We start from the raw sequence: 24,449 nt of genomic DNA, 5'->3' as shown, positions 1-24,449 counted from the left end.
AAAGATGAATTAATATATAGCCCCCTCCCAACCCTCATTTCTGGCATTTTGCGGCACTTACGTTGAATCTTGAGATATGACGAGTCAACGGAAACGTCTATTTCACCCTGAAAATTTAAACGCGTAGGGAATATATAGGCCTGCCTACGTTTAATTGCAAACTCAGAAAAGGCACATACACAGGTCTGCTATAGGCCTATGGTCGCATATATGCGGGGAGTAGCGCTAGCAGCATCGCTGTGATTTTTTACGAGACAACCACAGATGTTTGGATGTTGAGAATACCTTATAGTTAATACCTAATTACTATATCCTCAATGGGTTTCTTTCTTTCTTTATTATTTCTTTATTTTTATGCATGTACAGCTAGTTGTTTAACTTATTCGAGGTCATACGCCGTCCTAGCCTCCACTAGCAGTCTTCTTTTGGGGTTTGTTTGGAGTTTTTTTCTTTTTCTTTTTCAATAGTTAACTTTCGGTTTGATTGGCGTTTGAATAATAATCATAATTATATACATTGTGTGTGTGTGTGTGTGTGTGTGTGTAAACACACACACCCCCCCCCACACACACACACACACCCCACACAGACACAAATTATCCATGGTCCGCGAGTGCTGGTACAAGGCGACAGTAACACCCTTAGACAAAAATATTTAAACTTTGTCTTCAGAAAAAGACCTAAGTACCGTGATTCTGTTACTGTTATTGTGAAAAAACAAAAACTATTGACAAAAACCCCCCCAGATAATATGTTGTTTGTTTGTGGTTTTTTTAAATTTAATAAATATATAAAAAATCAAAGCAGAGAACAAACACCTTTAATTGAAGGCTGGAGCGGTATAATAGGTACGGTGTTGTGTTTCGGAGTACCTGTTTAACATTGGCGAGCATGCATTCTCGTAATCTTGCTGTCCCGGAACACTACTCGAACACACGCCATGACTGCCGCCTTTTTAACACGCGCGCTATCTGTTGGATTTCGGAAGAACATCGTTCCACTTTCATCTTTAGTTTTTGCAAGTTCGTTTTCTAACATGGCGAACCCCCAAGTTTACTTTGATATAACTATTGACAACCAGCCCGCTGGTAGGATTGTCATGGAGGTATGTTACAAAGCTTGATATTGAGAATACAAATAATAAAAAATTAAGGGCGATGTGTGAATAGATAATTTGACCTAGATATTTTGGAAAGTGATGGAGGCCGTTGAGAAAATGCCTGTTTAGTTTGTGCCCAATTGTGGTCATGATTAGTGTCGGCGACAGGACATTGCTTTGTCCAGCTACACGATAGACGACCGACAAAACCCTTATTAAAAACGTTTTGAATTCAATGAATTGAGCAGAGTGGGAGGGTAGTTGTGCCCGGTGTAAATTGTAATCTATACCAATGGCAATGAATGGACCTACTACCGGCGGTACCGTATTTTCTCTGTTATACGCCCGTCGTTTTTTTTTTTTTTCTTTCTTTCAAAAAAGGGTTATAGGGCCTAATTCACTGTTGATTCTCTTGTGAATTTGGACCTAAACATATTGAAGGATCAGTGCGTGGGCCGTTCAGTGGTTAGTAATTAAACCACCATTCAGTCACAGAATTTGTGTTCTCGCTGCTACATTTACTAGGGCCTAACCTTTTAGACTACAGGATACATTTTTGATAAAAACCACATTGAGTGGGTACAAGTAGGCCCCTATATAATTTTTACTCACATATATTCACTTAAAAATGTTTTATAAGTACATAAAATAAAGTTCATATTTGAATAGGTAAGTATTATTTTCATGGGTTTTTATAATTTTTATGATATTTTAGATCAATTAAAGCCACACACCCTAGTTCCATCCAGCGATAATAAATTATAATTTGGTTAATCTACAAATCTGTAACACACATAGATCACGTTTTTATCAAATGGAGTGAAAAAGAAGGTTTTATATCGATAAATACCATGGGAATCCCCATGTCCCAATTGCTTGAAATAATTTTGAAAGTTAGTATTTTGATGTCACCGGTAGATGTCGCTCGAAGCACAACAATGCCTACGTCATGACAAATTTCACAGACTTGGAGTGCGTTTCTTTCACTTCTCCTGGACATGTTCCAACTGTTCTGTCCTGGTTGTATCCCCTCTCCAGATATCGTAAGACTTAGCAAAATTATTGGTTTTAAGGGTTTGTAACGTTTTGTATTGAAAGAAAGAAAGAAGTGTTTTATTTAACGACGCACTCAACACATTTTTTATTTACAGTTATATGGCGTCAGACATTGATATGTCCCAATATTTGGCGATTTTCATTGTTAGTAAAACAATCAAATTTATTATCAAATTAACTGTCACAATCAGCTATCGATCCCTAAAAATTACTGCGACGTGCTGCCATTGTTGTCAAGCGAAAATACTTGTCGAAAACCACTTTTTGAACTCAAAATTCCAAGGTATTTTTAATTGAAAAACAACAAAGGCTAGCATGCCTGTCAAATAAACTACTTCCTGTTAAAAAGAAGAAAAAATTCCGGTGAGTGTCGTGTGCAAAACAGTGGGAAATATGAATTGAGGAATGCACTGCATACAGTGTACAGTATGTCGACTGGGCGAGATATCTTGCATACAGCAGTCAGAAGGTTAAGCAGGGCGGTCTGCCCCACATTGTATTTTGCTGCCCTCCTTTCACATTCTATTGCCCTCCTTTATTTTTCAGCGCCCCTGTTTTATTTTCCTGTACTCTGCTATATTTGACTAATTTTGAGTAATGAAAACATTTTTTTAATAGATTCAGCAATCTCCGACTGAAAAAAACGACTTATTTCGTGCCAAATTTGTCATGTGATCCAACAGTCATTCTGTCTTTTGTGTCCACTATCGTCCTCAATTGCAGATTTAATTGGTCGTAACTGATCAGGGGTTCAAAAATCCCATCACCCGACGCCCGTGCCAAGTGGAATTTTCATGCCGGGCAAGTAATTGTGTTAACTGCATATGCCCGATGACAAGTGACTAATGTAACACCTAAAACCTTTTTAAAATTTTGTTACAAATCTCGGTAAAACCTTTGAAACCACAGTCAACAGGAGGTATAGAGGGCCTCCCCAGAAAGAAAATGGGTTAAAGTGCTGTGCCAGATGTATGATGTATTGAACTATATCAATCAAGATATTATTTAATATGATTAGAAAATTAAAAGAAAAAATGTAAAAAAATTATATACTGGTATATTTTCCATTTAAAAACAGAACCAGCTGAATTCGTTTCGGGAATTTCCTTAAGATTTGATCCTTGACGTCACGAAGGGAACTCCTTTCGATAGTCGGCGCCATTGTTCATTGCTTCTTTTGTGTTTATTATGGTTAAACAGCGTGTTGTTGGCGGCTGTAGCAATACAAAAACCGATAAATTTAGTCTTCACACATTTCCTAGTAATGTTGCTGTGAGAAAGCTGTGTGTGAATTTGATTAAAATAACGTGGAAATACTGGACAGGAAGAAAATGCCGGAGACCGTTGCGACAGAAGACACTTTAGTTTCGATTCGTCCAAACTGGCTTGTCGGCTTTAGCGAGATATGGGAATACCATGTGTTATGGCTTTTAAAAAAGATGCTGTACCAACAATTTTTCTGCGACACAAAACAAATGACAACAAGCCGACGCCATCCACACTGAAACTACCTTGAGGTGCATATCGTCAATGTCCCAAATTGCGTTATGCTTTCAACTCCGGTCAGTTTGTTTTCTCATGCACGGTTCGTGCAATCATCGAGATCCGATTTGTTGTCGTTTGCATCTCGTTCATTTGTGAGATTTTTCTTTACAGTTCGAGAACATTAAAACAATAAAGTACAGACAAGTAAGTATCTATAGCCTAGTCCGTCCCATCCTTCAAAAATGTAGGGGTTTTTTGTAAAAAAAAACAAGAAAAAAGAAAAAAAATCTAATTTTCTATGCATCTTAGAAAACAATCGGCTCAGAAATAAATGACTTGTAAATTCCATAGTATGAAAAAAGGTGTTCCCTGTAAACAGACTATAAATACATTAAATTAATTTTACTATACCTCCCACAGAGAAAACCTTTTTTCATACTATGGAATGTGCTATAAGTTATTTATTTTTGAGCAGACTGTTTTCACAACTGCACACAAAAAAATAGTATTGTTTTGTTATTTCCAAAACACTTACTGGTTTTTTTTTACGTCAAACTAAACTGAAATTATTCACACAAAGAAAACATCTTCATGGATGGGACGGACTAAAAGTCGTTTTTGTTTATTTCTTAAAATTACCGATATCGGGTCCACTTGACTCGTAGAAATCAAGAGTTATTTATCGTCTTTTCTACTACATCACAAGTATTAGAACATACAGTGTAGCAAAATAATTCGCACGAAAAGCTAAAGAACAAAACAAGAATAAAAGTTGTAAATTAGTGGTAAGCAGCTGTCTCCACAACCATTTTCATCGTCATCTGTCGGGCCGGTGATTCGTCGGAAGATGTTCCAGGTTCAAACTGATACGGCATTATTTGTTGTGTTGCACAAATATTAGTCCAGTCGTCATTACTACACTATTCATCATCGAAAGAAGAATCGCATGATCAAGCTTGGCAGTCGCTGTCGGTCCCACTTTTGTTTGCGCTGAAAGTCATCTCGTGGTAGGTTTCTGTGAAGCGCGTTCCCTTCGTGACGTCACTGCTATTTACAGGCAAATGGTTTTACCGAGAATTTTACTCGGTCGTTTCCGGCAGTGTTCTACGGGAGTGATGTTTTAATACTTTTATGAGGCATTTTCGTAATTATTGACTTATATATCGGTGTAAAATATTATTGCAATGAATTAAGAAAGCATTTAATTGTGGAATTTGAAATTTTAGTGTATAGTCTGGCACAGCACTTTAAGTTTAGGGTTAAGGTTAAGAAAATCATACAATAATGATAAGAGTAGCTAATTTTGTCAAAAGGATACCTTTAAAACAAAAAAATCTGGGTATGCATGGTGCCATACCCGTTTTACCCTCTGGCAGAAACCCTGACTCGTACTGTTATTTAGACAGTGACATAACCATGTATGGTTAAATAATTCGGTATGCCCGAAATGACATAATGATGGAATCAAATTTATATTTGCCAATGATGCCCTAGTTGGTGCTTAAAACATGTAACAATAGAAAGTTATGAACTTATGTACATTGCATGGATGAAGTGATTGCTCGTATATTAGAGGGAATACGGTAGGTTTGTTGGTGCGCCATGTCCGGTTATGGGCACACACATATTTTGCTTGTTCACATCCAGGAAGTCTTTATGTCACCAGCGTTTTAACGATATCTCTACTAGACTTAAGTGGAAGGAAGGTGGATACAGCTTCTTGTGTGGCTATGGGGGGAGGGGAGTGTCAGGTCCTAACAAGCTAGATTTTTCAAATCTTCATTTATAGAGTACGACCAACAAAAAATATCGTCATTAAGTTGGGGATACAGGTTTTGCCGGTTCATAAGGGCCTGGTTCAGATTCCGACTTGAAAAAAATAAAATGTATGATTAATTACTACCCTCACTGGAATATGGATCTTTCGATAATTAAACACTATAAATTAACAGTTAGTCCAGGAACTAGTCTTACGCTAACAATTAGTCCAGGAACTACATGTACATGTAGTATAAGAGAATTCACGGACTGGGAGCAATGTCTGCCGGTTTGCTTTAACAACACCATTAGAAGTAGATCTAACGCATTGATTGATTGATTGATTGATTAATCATCGGCTATTGGATTTTAAACAGTTGTTGTTATTATTTATTTTAATATTAACCGACTGACGTGACGTCGGGCGAGATATCTCGCCCGACGTCACGTCAGTCGATATACTGTACACTGTATACAGTGCATTCCCCAATTCATATTTCCCGCCGTTTTGCACACGACACTCACCGGAAACGGAAATATAATTAAAGAAAAAAGATTTTTTTTCAAAATGGTGGTTTTTGTTTTGATTTTTTCAATTGAAAATACCTTGAAATTTTGAGTTCAAAAAGTGGTTTTCGGCAAGTATTTTCGCTTGACAACAATGGCTGCACGTCGCGGTAATTTTCAGGGATCGATAGCTGATTGTAACAGCTAATTTGATAATAAATTTGATCATTTTACCAACAACGAAAATTACCAAATATTGCAATATGAATCGTAGTTCGGGTTTAAAAAAAAATTCTGGTCAGAAAACCACTGTTATCGGGAATAATGGACATAAATACTGGACACCTGGCCACAAATGCCCGTAAGTAAACGCAACTTTTTCGATTTTTTGCCTAATTTTAATCACCATTAGCCGATCTAAAATAATAAAAATTACAAAAAAAGACACGAAAATAATACTTACCGATTCATATATGAACTTTATTTCATGTATTTATGAAACATTTAAGTGAATATATGTGAGTAAAAATTATAAACTTGTACCCACTCAACGTGGTTTTTGTTAAAAATTAATCCAGTAGTCTAAAGGTTAAAGGGACCACCCTGAGTTTGCAGCCATTATAAGATGTTTCTGTCTTTTTGGCCACTAAAATTACATATTAAATACACTTTCTTGTTTTGAGAGTGTATTTGCGGTCGTATTATATGTTATGTTAATATTTGTAGCACTCATTGCACTTAGTATTTTTTTTTTTTTTTTGTGCATACGAAAAATCCGGTTTGAACTACAACAAACATTAGGGTATGTAATCAAAAATGCTCTGTTGTTCAGAAACATGTTACAGTGGAACAAACTAGGATTATGGTTGTAATTACTGTTTTGCTACAAACAAACCTTTTGGAACCCCGCATATTAGCAGGACATTAGCTTAGTGCTTAGTGAGAGAGAAGTCGGTGTAGTGGTTTTACACCAACCCATCGAGTCGTTAAGCTCGCTGTGGGGTGGGAGCCGGTACCGTGATACAAACCCAGTTCCTCCCAGCTTTAAGTCTGATGGCTTAACTCCATGCACAGGGGATGGTACTAAACTCTTATCTTGTCTAAACTTGATATTAGTACCTTCATGATTCGAGTGAGCATCCGATTCTCACAAAACCCACTTCCGTAACAGATTGGACATGACGGACGGGAGACTAAATAAAATGGGGAACAAAATGTAGTTTCTATATATGTGTAATGAGACGATAACGTCATACAACAGAAACTATTGGCCAGTGATCGACAGGTCTCAACAAAATGCAGAAAGAAGAAATAACGAAATTAAACCATCATTCTTCTTGTCTTCAAGTCAAGTTTGTTATTTACACCACAAAATAATGGGGTTAAAAGAAAGCGTGCCGGACAGAACACCATAGAATGATTTTTAATTTTTATTCAGTAACTTTGGAACAAGCAGAAGTTATAAAAATGGAGGGGGTTGGTTGTTGTTTTTAATGCAACTCATTATTTAAATTTCAAGTTTTAGATAACCAGCCAAGTAAATCCTTAATAATATTACGTTTGTGTATCATGAATATCCCATGAGATCTCTTTGGTAGGCTGTCAAATAGGCTACTGTCAAATAGGCTACTCTCAAATACTAGTATCATTCTCTACTCTGTCCCAAAAGGGGCCGGGACTTAGCCCAGTGGTAAAGCATTCGCTTGAGGCGCGGCTGGTCTAGGATCGATCCTCGTGGGTGGACTCATTGGACTATTTCTTGTTCCAGCCAGTGCTCCACAACTGGTGTAACAAAGGCTGTGGTATGGACTATCCTGTCTGTGGGATGGTGCATATAAAAGATCCCTTGCTGCTAATCGAAAAGAGTACCAAGTGGAATTTTCATGCCGGGCAAGTAATTATGTTAACTGCATATGCCCGATTACAAGTGACTATATAATTGACCCCTCCGTATGACGAGTTAACCACGCCCACCGTGACACGTGATGCAAGGTTAGACAAACTTTCAATAATGGCTGCCAATTCGCATAGGTCGATAGCAAAATCAACCGATCTGCCGATTACGTTTTTGCCTTAATTTATTTACAAATATCGTTGTTTAAATAAAAAGCCGACAAGAGGAGACATTCAAGTATTTCACTACAGGGTACATTTACGATGACAACGTGATTTAAATCGACGAAACCATTTTTACTTTAGTAAATTTTATCGAAGCACAAGAACCCGGAAGTGAACGTCAAATGCAATGAAAAGAACATTTAAAACATCGTATACTCGTTTTTCTGGTCAGAACTGATAAATTAAAATGTCTTGTTTGTTTCTTTTTTCTTCTTTTTCATCTTAATTTTTGTTGTTGTTGTTCGACTTTTATATTAATGGAATCCCGATATGCTGAGGAACAAGAGAATCAACCGATATACGGCACTTGCCCTGTTTATGAAACCGAAGCCATACACGAAATTAAAAAAAAAGAAAGAAAAAAAGAGGTTGGGTTGGTGGGGACCACATCTTTAGCCCTCCAGTTATGTATACTGACATATTGGCCCGTCTCCGTTCTGACAAGACATACCGTAATAAAAATAATGTGAATCTTATTTAACGGTCACGTTATACAGTTATTTCAAATTAATCAATATACATATTTACATGCATAGGAATGCTGATGCACAGTAAAACAGAGTTAACATGATTAATTTAAGTTTTCCATAATGTATTGTAGATTCTGAAGTCATACATACATATTGTACATTATAATCATATTAATCATTGGAAAATATGTTGGCTTTGAGGGTGTAATTTTAATATGTTGAGATTATATGGTGCCACAAATTGGGAGATATATCTTGCTGCCAAGAAAAATTAAAATAATTCCCATAACTGATGACTTTTGTAACACAAGGAATATGCACACTTTAACAGCAATTCGTGGCATTTTCAAACAAAAAAGTACGAAAAACTAAGTACTAGTATTCTGAAGAAAAAGTAGGAAAAATAGGACAAAGACCAAAAAGTACGAAAAAGTAGGATAGCTGGACAGTGTAAAATATTTGCCAATTAAGCCAGTACAAGTGTTTAAATAAATTATAAACTCATGTGCTGTGGTAACAACTGTTGGAAATCAAACTTGAAGCTTCTGCACACACACACACACACACCCCATATCTTACACAACCCGCCCATTAGTTATTCTACTATCACACAAAATATATTCACAAAGCTTTATCTGTTCTAGAGGCATAGGCAGATAAAAAATAGTAAGAAATATTATAAGACAACCCATGCCTACAGAACAATAATAATAATACAAAATAAAATTTCAAATAAAATTTTAATTATAAAAAAATATATATATATATATATATATATATATATATATATATATAAAAAGAGGCAAAATTATATATATATATATACTCTTCAAAAGAAGAAACGCAAAACCACATTGTCGTAACATTTGGAGAATTGATTTAATTATTGAATGGTGAGTCCGATAATTACCAAATGTTGCAGGATTGTTCACAATTCACTCTAGTCCATTGTGAGTAAGTGATAGGACACACCACCAAGGTCAAGGTCATCTGGAGTCAATACCGGGTGTGGCCTCCGCGTGTGTTGACAACTGCCTGGCACCGCCTGCCCATTGAAGCAACCAGAGTACGGATGACGTCCCGGGGGATGGTGGCCCACTCGGCCTGCAAGGCTGCTGCCAGCTTGGGCAGGGTCTGGGGCTGTGGTTGTCGCTGTCGGAGGCGTCGGTCCAACTCGTCCCATAGATGCTCAATTGGGTTCAAATCCGGTGATATCGATGGCCAAGGAAGGACATTAATGTTGTTGTTCTGTAGGAAAGCCGTTGTGAGACGTGCTGTGTGAGGCCTGGCGTTGTCATGTTGGAACACTGCGTTGGCGTTGGCCATAACTGGAACGATGTGTGGCCGGAGGATCTGGTCAATGTAGCCCTGTGCATTCAGGTTGCCCTGCACGTGGACCAGGTCAGTTCTGCCAGTGTGTGAGATGGCTGCCCACACTATGACACTACCCCCGCCGAATCTGTCCACTTCCTGCACGTAGTTTGCCGCATAACGTTCACCACGACGCCTATACACGCGACATCTTCCATCATGACGTCGGAGCAGAAATCGGGACTCGTCACTGAACCACACCTGTCTCCATCGCAGTTGAGGCCATTGTTGATGAATCTGGCACCACTGCAGTCGGAGTCGACGGTGTTGTGGTGTTAAGATGACACCTCGAACTGGACGTCTGGCACGAATTCCTACCTCACGTAGGCGGTTCCGTACGGTCTGGTCGGATATCCTGTGCAAACCTGGTATTGCTGCGGCTGTGGAGGTGGCAGTAGTCAATCGTTCCCGAAGGTGGCGTACCCGGATGTAGCGGTCCTGCCCGGGGGTAGTGACCCGTGGTCGACCGGATCTAGGGAGGTCACGTGTTGATCCATGTTGCTGGTAACGGTCCCAAAATCTGGAGATGGTGCTTGGGGACACATGGAATGCCCTGGCAACGGCCGTTCTGGATTCGCCTGCGTCTAGTTGGCCGATGGCATTGTTTCTCTGCGGTTCACTGAGACGTGGCATGTCCTGGGTTGTCAACTGTCGGCCAGATACAGAGGCCAGGCAAGTGAACACCCTGCACTTTTATACTGTCGGTGTTCATGTTGCACGTGCAGACAACGCACGTGCAGTGGTGACATGGTTTGCACGTGGCTGCGTTTTTGCGAATATTCACATTTTGGAACTTTATTGTACAGTAGCTGCGTTTTATCGAATGTAACCGTGGGAATGTGTTTGGGACATGCAATGACCTTATATTCACAAAGCATGAACCGGTAGGAAACAAAAAATCGGAGTTATAACCCATTTGTATGCTTTTGCGTTTCTTTTTTTGAAGAGTATATATAAAACAAAACTAAACCACAGATTGCAGTTCGCACAATTTGTTTAATATTTATTATGAGAATACTTCCTAACATTTTCTTTTTTCTCAAAGAGAGGGTCTTTACATATTAATCACCATACAATCTGGTACAGGTAAATATATTTATTCAAAAATATATCTTTCTGTGGCATCCATCTCCAAATCATTATCCTCGAAACTTATAGTCAACTGAGCAGTTAAGGATTACCAGCAGTTAAGGATTACCATTTGATGGGTGGTGTCAAACTGAATCCCAAGTCTTGGAAGTCTGAATTACTCCTTAGCAGCAATATGTCAAACACAAAAAAATATTGAATTCATACAAGTAACAAGTAATCAGTTTGATGATCTTCAAACTTAAAAATAGCGTCTAATACCCTTTACAGCTTATGTATAGGGGAATTTCCGAGTAACTCTCCATTCCTGAAAAATAATGAGACGAGTCCCATTATTTTTCAGGAATGGAGAGTTACGAGGATATTCCCCTACTTAAAATACACAACTGAGTAATAATTTTATGTGAATAATTATATGTTAGTATGGAAATTAACACTAATGATTTTGGTGGGTTAATTAAGTAGGGTTTTATCTCTCCATTACTGAAAAATAATGGAGCGTTGAAACAATACTGTGACTTCGCAGGTGTATTTTAAATAAAAATAAAATATACATGATCATATTACATGCCTTGTGAATGCAATCAAAATGTTTAATCCTTAAAAAAATTGTCATATTCAAATTATATTAGACGGTGGACTCATCTACTCTTTGCAAATGAACGGGGGTGTAAAGCACATTTATGATTTCTGAGTTCACTTGAACAAAGCATAAATATTATGAACTGTGTTCTTATAAATGTTGCAAGATATATTTTAGTTTAGATATCATAAACCTTGTAGCAAAAACATACTTAATGTTTTTCAGTACTTTGCAAATGTAAATCTACGTAAAATGAACGGGTAAGGTGAAGTTAGATTTCATTAGCCCTACGTCAAAATCGTGACAAGTTAGATTTCATTAGCCCTATGCCATAATCATAATGTTGCGATTCTCTCTAAGCATACATGAATATATTAATTTATGCTCAATAAATTAAAAATACAAGGCTGCAATCGATGTACACCCTCTGTTGTTTACCAAACATGCAGTTTTTAAAAACATAAACAGAGCTCATGTTTACTTTGAGCCCAGCCACGGCTGTTTGCGAGACTTTTCTCAGCTATAAACGGTAAAAACATCCCAGAGAAGTGTTTTGGGGCAGAGAATATTAAATAATATACTCACAATAATGACACATGGGCCAAAATCCATAAAATCTATTTAAAAAATAAAGTTTAAATCAACAAATAGAGAAGACAGTGGATACTACTGGACAGACATATACATTTAGTACTTCCTGAGTAAGTGTTGTAACCTATTGGCAAAATTCTTTATTTGTGCAATCAAACCAATTACTTTCAATATTATTACATTATTAAGCACTGTATTAAATTAAATAAGAGTAGTTACACAATTGGTTACCTTAAGAAGTATGGGCAAGTGGAAAAATATATGGGGCAAGTGAATATCTGATTGGCAAGTAAATTGTTTGATAATTTTTGAACCCCTGGCCCATGAAGTGGTAACAGCGGGTTTCCTCTCAATATCTGTGTGGTCCTTAACCATATGTCTGACACCATATAAATAAAATGTATTGAGTGCGTCATTAAATAAAACTTTTCCATCCTGTCCCGAAATCTACTGTCACCTCTGTTGATGATTGGCACCAACAGCTTGTGGTGCATTATATACTCGAAATAAACGTGGAATTGCTGCAAATAATAATAACTAATATTTTTACAAATTAGTTTAATTCTTTTGTATCATACATGTATTTCTGTTATCACACCTTTTAAGTTGTCTACCAAATAAGACAACCTCAAAATTGCTAATTTCAGCCATATTGAATTTGTTCATTAGCATACTTTTTAGGAAATAAAATTTAGGTGTAAAATTCAATGGATTCATATCAAAACAAAGCAATAAAATTTAAGACCTACTGTAGTTCAAAACAGGCATCGGACTATGCCAACAAGTATGGTGTGGAGTAGTTTTTATAGTGACCAGTGTCAATTCGCATGTTAGACCAGTGGGTGTGTGGAGTGTGGTAACAATTCTTAACACAATCCGCTCCATTACATGTATGCTAATATTTTTAAATTAAGACCTTTTCTTCTTCTTTTTTCAGCTGAGAGCTGATGTTGTACCGAAAACAGCAGGTGAGTGTTGGCCACAGTCTTAGAATACCCTTGTAACTTGTGCCTAACAATTTTAGTCATGAATTATGTAATTAGTTAATAGACAAAAATATTTACGAAGTGCCCTTACAGGCGCGTGTGAAGGGATGGGTTTTGGGGGTCAACCCTCCTCCTTGCTCAAGCATATTTTCTTTTCTTTTTTCCAATATATTTTCCAGGGGAGCATGTCTCAACCCCCTCTATAAACTTCATTTGAATCCACAGTTATGACCCCCTGCTAAAATTTCTGCACATGCACCTGCCTTAATAATGTTTTTATCATGTCACCTACAATAAATCTTTCTAGCTTCAGTATAACATTCGTCAATGGAGCTGTTATCATGGGAGTAAGCTGGATGTGTGTGTATGTGTGTGAGACAAACCCCCACTACCCGCTGAGACTTACAGTGCAATATTAGACTATATACATGTGTCCAGGAAAATAATGAAGACAAAAGGGTCCGCTGGGTTCATATTCTACACCACCTCCCGATCCAGACCACAATACGCTCCTGTTAGCACTGGCGAAACCGGAGAGGGGGAGGGAGAGAGAGAGAGACGAGAGAGAGAGAGCTAGATAGATACAGAGAGTGAGAGAGAGAGACGGAGAGAGCTAGATAGATACAGAGAGTGAGAGAGAGAGACCGACAGAGAGAGAGAGAGAGAGTGTGTGTGAGAGAGTGTGAGTGAGCATATGGGCTCCCATTTTTGTTTGGGGTGGGGGGGGGGTGACTGGTGTATGTCCTAATTAAAATGCACGAATCTGGATGACAACATTTATTCATATTACATTAAAGATACTGGTATATGCTGGTAATACGAGATGCAGATAGCACATTATTTTTAATTCTACTAGGATTTCATTGGCAGAACCTTTCTGGTACAGTTGTTGTCTAGTGTGTGTCCATTGTCCAACAACTTTTCATCTTTTTTATGTTTTCTACTAGTTTTAATTGGATATTTATAAAACTACGTACTTGGATTTTTTCTGACAATATCCACAAACTAGTAGGGCATATTTCTAACTTTTGAGTTTGTTCTGAATGTTAAAAAATCTACAGTTACATTTAACATGTATTTTCTCCTAGCGTTTTGATTTATTCAATAAAATTTGAAACATTTCATTGCAGAGAATTTCCGTGTTTTGTGCACCGGTGACAAGGGCTTCGGCTACCAGGGCAGTATTTTCCACCGAGTTATTCCCCAGTTCATGATCCAGGGTGGGGACTTCACTAAGGGCGACGGAACTGGAGGCAAGAGCATCTACGGAGCCAAGTTTGCCGACGAGAACTTCCAGCTGAAGCACACGGGACCTGGTGAGAACCGTACATACTATGCAAACCGGGTTTCAGATTAGAAGCTGGCGTCCAGTTTAGCCGTGTAGTTAGTTTGTCCTAGTAGCACATGTAGCACGTGCTACGGGCCCTGTGCTTCAGGGGGTCCCGTAGTGGTGTACATTTATTTTCCCCCTGTCCCCGAGGGCTTGCAAAATATATATACTGGGAAGGCGGTCCTGCTGTTATTTGTGCTACAGGCCCCGCGGATCCTTAAAGGGACATTCCTGAGTTTGGTGCAATGTTTAAGATGTTATCAACTAACAGAGACTTTTTAACGATTGTATGTACATATCAAATATATTTTTTCTGCATAAAATATTGGTGGCTGTATATTAAATGTGTTTCTGATCGTTCTAATATTTCACTGGGTTAAATTTCATTTTATTTCCTAAAAAACACTTTTTCGTATGTACGAAATTATTTGAAGACAAAATCCAGTTTGGGCTTCTTACAAATGTTAAGACGACCAGAAGCGCATTGAATATACAGACACTGGTGTTCTAAACAAGAAAATATATTTAATATGTAAGTTTAATCGTAGAAATATTTTATTAGTCGGAAACGTCTTACAATGCAGCAAACTCAGGAATGTCCCTTTAAGCCTGCTCTGGGTGTACAAGTAACAAATGTAATGTGGTCTGTTACAACAATGATATTTAAAAAGACTGTTGTGAGTTTGCTGCATGTGTGAGATTTTGTGGAACTCTTTTAATAACCCAAATTACAATATTAAGCTTAGTACAATTTATTGTTTACAATATCATTGTCTGAGTCATTATTTGTAAGAGTCCAAATTGTATTTTTATTAGTGATAATTATGTACGTATTGTGAAAAAACGTGAACCGCGCTACCTCATAAACTGGTCTATTTCCGTTTGATTTGTTTTTAAGAAATCTGCATACGATTGAACCCTGACATCAAAATAATTTTGTTGAATTAAAAACCTTCCAAAAAACAAAGTGCACAAATGAGGAAAAGACGAGTAGATTTCTACATTTAAAATAGTTTTATACATAAGGAAATTAATACACGACCGCCATTTTGCACTGTGCAAAAGTTTTACACTGCTGTCATAGTCGGTCTCGTCTGCTTCGCAGATTCATTGCATAAGAGTTTTGGTGACGTCGCGTGACACGAGTCCCTCTTAAAAACAATAGACCCGTTTACGGGAGTAGCTGAAGAATGTCAACATAAGACTCCGACATGCTCCGACAGGATATTAACATTTGTTGGTTGGTTTTGACAAAGTGAACACGGTAAAACATTATTTCATCAAATTGATTGTGCATTACAATGCGCATGTGCAGAAATCATTTCCTGTTAATAGCCTGGTTCACGGTTACTTGAGGATATGTGCGAAAATGTATTTAATTATTAAGAAGTAAATTGAAGTTGGAGCTTTGAGCTTCTACAAATGTTAATCATGTTCATATGCTTGCCTTTGTTTGACGCTCAATTATGAATGGCCGATGTATGTTTTTGTGCTGGGACGTCGTTAAACATTCATTCATTCTACCAACGTTACGACGACCAGGAACGCTTTGAGAAATCAGTTTTGCAGTTGAAAACCTTAGTTTAAAAACACTCATAACTTCAATGTGAATGAATGGATGAATGCTTAACGACACCCCAGCACAAAAATACACATCGGCTATTTGGGTGTCAGAAAAGGTAAAATGTTATTTGTATAATTATGTTAAACCACAGTGTAAGAACCTCAATGCATACTACACAACTAGAAACTAGATATCGGCTATTGGGTGTCAGAAAAGGTAAAATGTTAACTTATATAATTATGTAAAGCAACAGTGTAAAAATCTCAATGCATACTACTCAACCAGGGCTCGCGCTGTCGGTAGCCAAATTAGCCATTGGCTAATTTTTACAAAAAATGGCTAATAAAATTTGCAAGTGGCTAAAATTTGGGCTAAGCCATTTTCTGTCTTCTGATGTGAACAAACGGTTACATAATCTATCCCGGCACCTTAAATGTAATAATACTACCAAATATTCAATTAGCGTAATAGCCATCTCGCGACCGGTAACATAAAACGGTCATGCAGAATACAGTGTAGGCCTTATAATGTTTACTTATTTTAATAATCACGGTTATTAATTTTAACAGCATGCATTCAACATGTATGACAGAAATGTCTGGAAAATCTGTAACTTGTTATTTTTACTTTGTAAAATCTTTGAACCAAAGTAATAAAAACAGACTGACAATGCGTGTCAGTTTGAATACACATGCCAGTTCAGGGCTGAAAGACATGTAGGTTGTCTCAAGGGATGAGTTCAGCCAGACCGAACGAAAACAAAACGTTCGCTAGACTGGTTTGTGTGCTTCACGTTAAACCAAATGGACACGACGAACACCAATCAAATAGTTCACGAACGTTAGGAAGAACATTCGTTGGCTGAACTGAGACAGCTCTCGGTGCGAATATACGTCATGCTTCAGAGTCAGCCAACACCCGCGTGTCAAGAGACATCATTGCGGACATTAAACAATACAATTACGCAAAAGTAAATCTTGATGTTAATTTGTAGAAAAAATGAATACCTAACTGCAGTTTTTGTTTATTCCTTTGTCTTTGTTAATTTCGTACCATGCACACATGCAGATCGCGATCGCCGGAAATGAAAATCCAGTATTTAAATTGTAGAAATTGCAGTTAAATATACACTGAATAAAATTAGTTTAGATCATTTTAGATACAAATTTGTAAGACTGTGAGGTGACATTTAATAAGTTAGCTGGATTTTAAAAAGACCATAAATTTTAATTTTATTAAAGGTTGGGTTTTTGGGGTTTTTTATTTAATAAATGGAGTATACTGTGAAGTCAGCATTCTTAGCCGAGGTATTTTGTAAGCATAAATCACAACAAGCATTTAACACAAAGCTGAAATCAACAGCAACAACATGGCACAAATTATGAAATTGTTTGGGGTGGGGAATTGATGGGTCATTTAAAAAGCAGGAAAAAAAAGCAATTCAAACTAACATAAAGATTGCTATTTAAAGAAATAATGAGCTCTATATATATATATACTCTTCAAAAGAAGAAACGCAAAACCACATTGTCGTAACATTTGGAGAATTGATTTAATTATTGAATGGTGAGTCCGATAATTACCAAATGTTGCAGGATTGTTCACAATTCACTCTAGTCCATTGTGAGTAAGTGATAGGACACACCACCAAGGTCAAGGTCATCTGGAGTCAATACCGGGTGTGGCCTCCGCGTGTGTTGATAACTGCCTGGCACCGCATGCCCATTGAAGCAACCAGAGTACGGATGACGTCCCGGGGTATGGTGGCCCACTCGGCCTGCAAGGCTGCTGCCAGCTCGGGCAGGGTCTGGGGCTGTGGTTGTCGCTGTCGGAGGCGTCGGTCCAACTCGTCCCATAGATGCTCAATTGGGTTCAAATCCGGTGATATCGATGGCCAAGGAAGGACATTAATGTTGTTGTTCTGTAGGAAAGCCGTTGTGAGACGTGCTGTGTGAGGCCTGGCGTTGTCATGTTGGAACACTGCGTTGGCGTTAGCCATAACTGGAACGATGTGTGGCCGGAGGATCTGGTCAATGTAGCCCTGTGCATTCAGGTTGCCCTGCACGTGGACCAGGTCAGTTCTGCCAGTGTGTGAGATGGCTGCCCACACCATGACACTACCCCCGCCGAATCTGTCCACTTCCTGCACGTAGTTTGCCGCATAACGTTCACCACGACGCCTATACACGCGACATCTTCCATCATGACGTCGGAGCAGAAATCGGGACTCGTCACTGAACCACACCTGTCTCCATCGCAGTTGAGGCCATTGTCGATGAATCTGGCACCACTGCAGTCGGAGTCGACGATGTTGTGGTGTTAAGATGACACCTCGAACTGGACGTCTGGCATGAATTCCTACCTCACGTAGGCGGTTCCGTACGGTCTGGTCGGATATCCTGCGCAAACCTAGTATTGCTGCGGCTGTGGAGGTGGCAGTAGTCAATCGTTCCCGAAGGTGGCGTACCCGGATGTAGCGGTCCTGCCCGGGGGTAGTGACCCGTGGTCGACCGGATCTAGGGAGGTCACGTGTTGATCCATGTTGCTGGTAACGGTCCCACAGTCTGGAGATGGTGCTTGGGGACACATGGAATGCCCTGGCAACGGCCGTTCTGGATTCGCCTGCGTCTAGTCGGCCGATGGCATTGTTTCTCTGCGGTTCACTGAGACGTGGCATGTCCTGGATTGTCAACTGTCGGCCAGATACAGAGGCCAGGCAAGCGAACACCCTGCACTTTTATACTGTCGGTGTTCATGTTGCACGTGCAGTGGTGACATGGTTTGCACGTGGCTGCGTTTTTGCGAATATTCACATTTTGGAACTTTATTGTACAGTAGCTGCGTTTTATCGAATGTAACCGTGGGAATGTGTTTGGGACATGCAATGACCTTATATTCACAAAGCATGAACCGGTAGGAAACATAAAATCGGAGTTATAACCCCATTTGTACCTTTTTGCGTTTCTTTTTTTGAAGAGTATATATATATATATATATATATATATATATATATATATATATATATATATATATATATATATATATATATATATATATATATATAAAGAAAAAAAAAAGCTCTCAAATTTTTATTTGGGGATAAAAAGGAAGAAAGAAAAAACAACATCCTCCATAAACATCCACCCACCCCCATATTTCTGTATGTTTGTTAATTTAATGTCACAGGCCTTAGAAGTGGGTGTGGGTGTATTGGTACTGGCTTCAAACTCTGAAGATATTGCATAACCCCATTCCAACCCCACCCCCGCTGAATAATCGAAGTAATATATTAACTGCCACTGCCCCTACCCCCATTGAGGTTTTGTTATTCCTATTTATTCCAGTTTGATACATTTTCATATTCATATATAAATACTCTCTACAGTACTGTGTAAAACAAATTTGGCTAAAGCATTTTCAATATGGCTAATAAAAATTCCATTTGGCTAATATTTTGGCTACAGGTATTTTTGATCCAGGGTGAGCCCTGCTCAACTAGAAACTAGACATCTCCAGGACAGGAGACCAGTGGGGAATGTATTTGTACTCTCCTTTTGTCTCTTAGCTTTGTTTGATGATGATGATGATGATGATATTTTTAAAATATGAGTGTATGGAACTACTTTCCATATTTGACATTTCTTGAAAGAAATTATCATCAGGTGAGCAAGATACCTTTCTCCTGCTGTTTCCATGTGGAGAGTCTTGAAACAAATCAAACACGTTTTTTAATTTCAGGAATTCTGTCCATGGCAAATGCTGGTCCTGGTACCAACGGCTCTCAGTTTTTCTTGTGCACGGTGAAAACTGAATGGTAAGTTGACAATAGGAACTTGTAGAAATGACATTCTGTTGAAACACGTTCTCCAAAATTGATGAAATACGTAATTTGTTTATGCAAAGCATAATGGAAGAACATGACTTTACATTTGTGGTGGCAAGTTTGAATATGAGGTTCTTCCAAATATACTGATGGAAAGAAATAAGGGAACACATCAAATTGTAGACCAAATTTAATTCACTACTAGCGGTAGTAATGTGTGTATTTGATACCAAGTTGTAATGTGAGATTGAATGTCTGTAGTGCTGAATGTGCTGCCTATATGTTCCCAGTCAATTTCTGAAAATATGAATTGATTTTTGATGCAGTCATTATTTGTTGTTGCTGTCTGTGTGATCCTTTATTTCTTTCTATCAGTATATGTAGGGCGTGTTTGCTTACCAGTTTTTAAAAGACAAAACTGGGAGTTATGAAGTAGTCAGTTAGCATGAAGGAAATGATGTAACCTTGGTAATTTAGTAATCAAGAGAAAATCAGTAAATTTGAAACTTTTAACCTTTATGCAATACATTCAGGCTAAATTAGGCAGGGCTTCTAGATTATGGTAGCCCTACTCCCATGGCTAGTGATATTCAATGTTGGGCTAGTAAATAACTACTATTGCCATGCCCGACGGCTAGTGAAAAAAAAAGAGGTCAAATATTGCAGTTAAGTCTAATTTGTAAATTTGAATATCCTGCCCCCATTCCAACCCCCAATGTTAGTGTTTGTAAGCTCTATCTCCCTCTTTAGGTGACACATCTGATTGTTATTATTATTTAGTAAAATTGTATTTATTTAGTAAAGTAGGGCTAGTGAATTTGAAATTGTGGCTAGTAAATTTTAAAAATCACTGATCCTATGGCTAGTGGATTTTATAAAAGATTCTACAAGCCCTGAATTAGGTGACAGCATATGAGGAATTATTGTCGTTCGTACAATGGATATTTACAATGATAAGATGACAAACAGGACTTGTTCGTAAAATATATTGAGAGAAAGAAGAAAGGGAACACTGACTTGAGATATGGACCTAAAATATTGTGTATAACTTTATCATATACTGTTACAGATCAAGTTTGACTTTCATGGCAATTTATTCAGTTTTGACAGAGTTATGGCCCTTGAAAAATAGGAGATACGGAACATTGTTTGGGCCCAGTAGGGAACATGTATTGCTTTAGCAGTACTCACATAATGCTAGTTATGTGATGCCTTATTTCTTTTCTTCAGTTTACTTCATTTAAAAAAAAAGTTTGTGTCACACTAGTTTGAAAGGATGATATGTGAACCAACCTTTGTAATTACAGTGTGGGTATTTTTCTCCTCCAACCATGTTATCTATGAATGTTATGATTTGTACCAAACGCCCAGATATTTTTCTGTCCAGTCTATGGGAAAATATGTGTTTCTTTCTCTGTAATGTTTTTTTTTTTTTACGAAATAGCCATAGATGAAAAATCTTCTGAACTGTTGTTCAACAAATAATCCTTTCTTTTTCTTTTGTATATAAGGTGTTTTTTTTTTAGTTCAAAGGTTACCCTACCTTAAATATGTTTGCCAGAGAAAAACTCAGTCTCAAGATGAAAGACATGAAGGCAAGCTGTCTGAAAAATCTTAGTTTACTCTTTGCAGCCAGAGAGAAATAAAAACTATTTCACTGTCAATGTCAGTTTTAAGTTTCACATGCCATTTTCAAAAGACAGGAAAACAAAAAAAGTTCAAACTATTCCTTTCACCAATAAAAGTCAGTAGATGACTGCACAGAAACTTCACAGCTTTGTCCAGTTTTATCTGAGGATGACTGCACAAATTTGTCCAAGTTGGTCAATAGATGTTTGCACAAAAAGTTCACATATTTATCCAGTCAGTAGATGACTGCACAAAAAACTTCACAGATTTGTCCAACTTGTATTGGAAATAATAAAACAGTACTAATTTTGTGTGCAATTTACAAATCAATCGGCTTAGAAATGAATAACTTGTAGTAAATTTCATAGTAATATAAAAGGCGTTCCTAGCCCGAGTACTCTTGACTATAAGAGAGCTAGACGGACATTTGGACATAAATAATGAGAGCGTGTTTATGTTCAAATGTCCGTCTAGCTCTCTTACAGTCAGAGTACTCGGGCTAAGGCGTTCCCTGTGGGACGGACTTATAGTTTTAATGTTTATTAGCCTATTGAACGGACCCATGCTAAAATCACCCAAATTAATTTATTCCCAATTAACTGAAACACTGAAATAAATGTGAACTGTTTAATGTTTGTGGTTATTCTTGAATATTCCGTTTATTTAATTATTACCCATGCTCAGCAGTTGATAGGCCTATACATCACTGGCGTAGGAAGCGGGGAAGGGGGTACTTTGTAGCAGCATTGATGGTTTATATATTAATTGTATACGTGTGTGTACCCACCCACCCCACTTTTTGGTATCTTCCTACAGGCTACACCCGTGTATATTAAAAAAAATTGGGTACTAGGCCTAAGCAGTAGCCAACAACGAAAATTGTACCACGTCTTCTTCAAATGACCCTTCACCTTTGCATGCGAAAAAACCCGCGATGACTTGTAGTTAGTTAGTGCATGTGGTATCGAGAAATCCTCGATTGTTTTGTTGAGATCGCACGTGTTTGTTTTGGGAAAATAAACCTACAATGTATGAGATGACTGGAGTTAAATAATACGATATATTTTCCTCTATAGGCCTACAGTATTTAGCAGTTTGTAATAAAAGCCGTTTAATCGCCACATACGTTACCGTACTGTCATGCGATCTCGTGTGTCGCCAATTACCGTGGTACCTATAGATATAATAAGAGCACATGTTATTAACAGTGTTCTACACTCGGTTTTATAACTTACTCTTCTTTGGCTAGTGGACAAACAATTTACTAGCCAAGCTTAAAATGTTACTCGCCACAGTGCGACACTACTCATTTTGTATCATTTATGAATGTGTTGTAAGTATCTTGATCGTTTTCGCCAAATTACTAAAATCAACGATGAGTTCCGAATTGTACAGACAATTAATACGGAATTCACAGTGATCAATCAGACAACTCCGTAAATAGTGAAATGTTCCGACTGCACAATGATGTCAACAAATTTCATTTGTTTTCGCTGCTAGGACTGAACGCACATGGCAAATAATTTAATACTTAGACGTTTTTGGAGTCGGTCGCCAGATGGCGACGATAATAAATTCAGTCAGTCACCACGCCAACATTTTGGTCGCATTGGCGACCATTTTGGTCGCAACGTAGAATACTGGTTAATGATTCCAATTTCAAACAAATTAGTTATGCTCATATCCATTCAACGTCCAGGCATGTCTAGTCTGGGTCCAGTTTCTAACAACATCAGTGATTGGGTCCAGGGCACGGCGTAAGAAGGTGCCAAAAAGTGGGGTGGGGGTGTATAAAAACCATCGCTGCTGCCCCCCCCCCCCCCCCCCCCCCCCCCACGAACCCCTCAACCTCCATTTAACACACACACTGACGTGTAAGAGTTATCCTACTCGAGTACTTCTGTCGTCTGCTTTGTCGATCCATGACCACAACTTCTATGTGCGCTTCCCCCCCCCCCACCCAACCCCAGCAGAAAAAAAAAAAAGTTCAGGGTCGGTGGCAAAATTTAGGGTCGGTCGGGTGACCGGAAACAAATGATTTTTTTTTTTTGGCCTAAAGTTAATTAAGTCGTGTCTGTGTGTAGTTTGTGGCTGTGTGTGTGTGTGTGTGTGTGTGTGTGTGTGTGTGTGTGTGTTCAGTAAATTCTTTCAGCAAATCTTCCTTGTTCCTATTTTAGACTGGATGACAAGCACACTCTGTTTGGAACCGTTGTAGAATCGAAAATGTTACGGATGTTGTCAAAAAGATTGAAAATTAATGTTCTCCATCAGTAAATGTTTCTTTCTTTTCTATTTAGGTTGGATGGCAAGCACGTGGTGTTCGGGAAGGTGATAGAAGGAATGGATGTAGTTCAGACAGTCGAGAAAGTGGGCTCCCAGTCGGGCAAGCCAACAAAAAAAGTTGTTGTAGCCAAGAGTGGACAGTTATAACCGACGAGAACAAACAAATATATTTAGCCATGCTTTTAATGCAAACTGACATTGTTCTGTAATCAAGGAATAATTATCTGAGAAACAATTCTGGACATAACTCTATCTGTATCTTTTAACTTGAAGCAGTTAAAATATAAAATGTGAAGTTTAAAAAACCCACATTTATACTTAAAAACTTATACTCAAAACATATACACTCTGTACTAAATAATAAAACCATTTTCGATAAACAACTTTCTTGTTTTTCACTCTATTGGACATTTTAATACACTGTAAGATAAATATTTATCTTCAGTTAGGGTTTCTGCCAGAGTATAATGGATATGGCATACCCAGATGTTTTGCAGGTTTTGAAAAAAATTAATGACATCATTAGGCCAAACAAAAAAATAGGTGTGTTTCCGATTGCATCCCCAAAACAATTAGGGTAGGTAGGTAGGTTGTTTTTTGTTTTGTTTTTTTGTTGTTTTTTAAATTGAATACTATCATAATAATAATAATAATTATTATTATTATTATTTATCATCATTATCATTGTTATTGTTGTTGTCGTCGTT

At 37.9% G+C, this 24,449-nt stretch overlaps 1 protein-coding gene across 1 annotated transcript; it reads left to right on the top strand.

Moving 5' to 3' along the window:
• Window positions 1-938: 938 nt before the first annotated feature.
• Window positions 939-24,125, top strand: LOC121378619 (peptidyl-prolyl cis-trans isomerase-like). The gene is made up of 5 exons (XM_041506880.1): window positions 939-1,105; window positions 13,065-13,095; window positions 14,244-14,429; window positions 19,746-19,821; window positions 23,757-24,125. The coding sequence occupies exons 1-5, from the start codon at window positions 941-943 to the stop codon at window positions 23,887-23,889; spliced, it is 591 nt and encodes a 196-aa protein (XP_041362814.1). The 5' UTR covers window positions 939-940; the 3' UTR covers window positions 23,890-24,125.
• The last annotated feature ends 324 nt before the right edge of the window (window positions 24,126-24,449 follow it).

Source organism: Gigantopelta aegis, chromosome 8 (assembly GCF_016097555.1).
Source record: "Gigantopelta aegis isolate Gae_Host chromosome 8, Gae_host_genome, whole genome shotgun sequence".
Classification (NCBI taxonomy): Eukaryota; Metazoa; Mollusca; class Gastropoda; order Neomphalida; family Peltospiridae; genus Gigantopelta; species Gigantopelta aegis.
The sequence above is the reverse complement of the archived record's forward strand: the minus strand, read 5'-3'. Positions and strand labels throughout refer to the sequence as shown.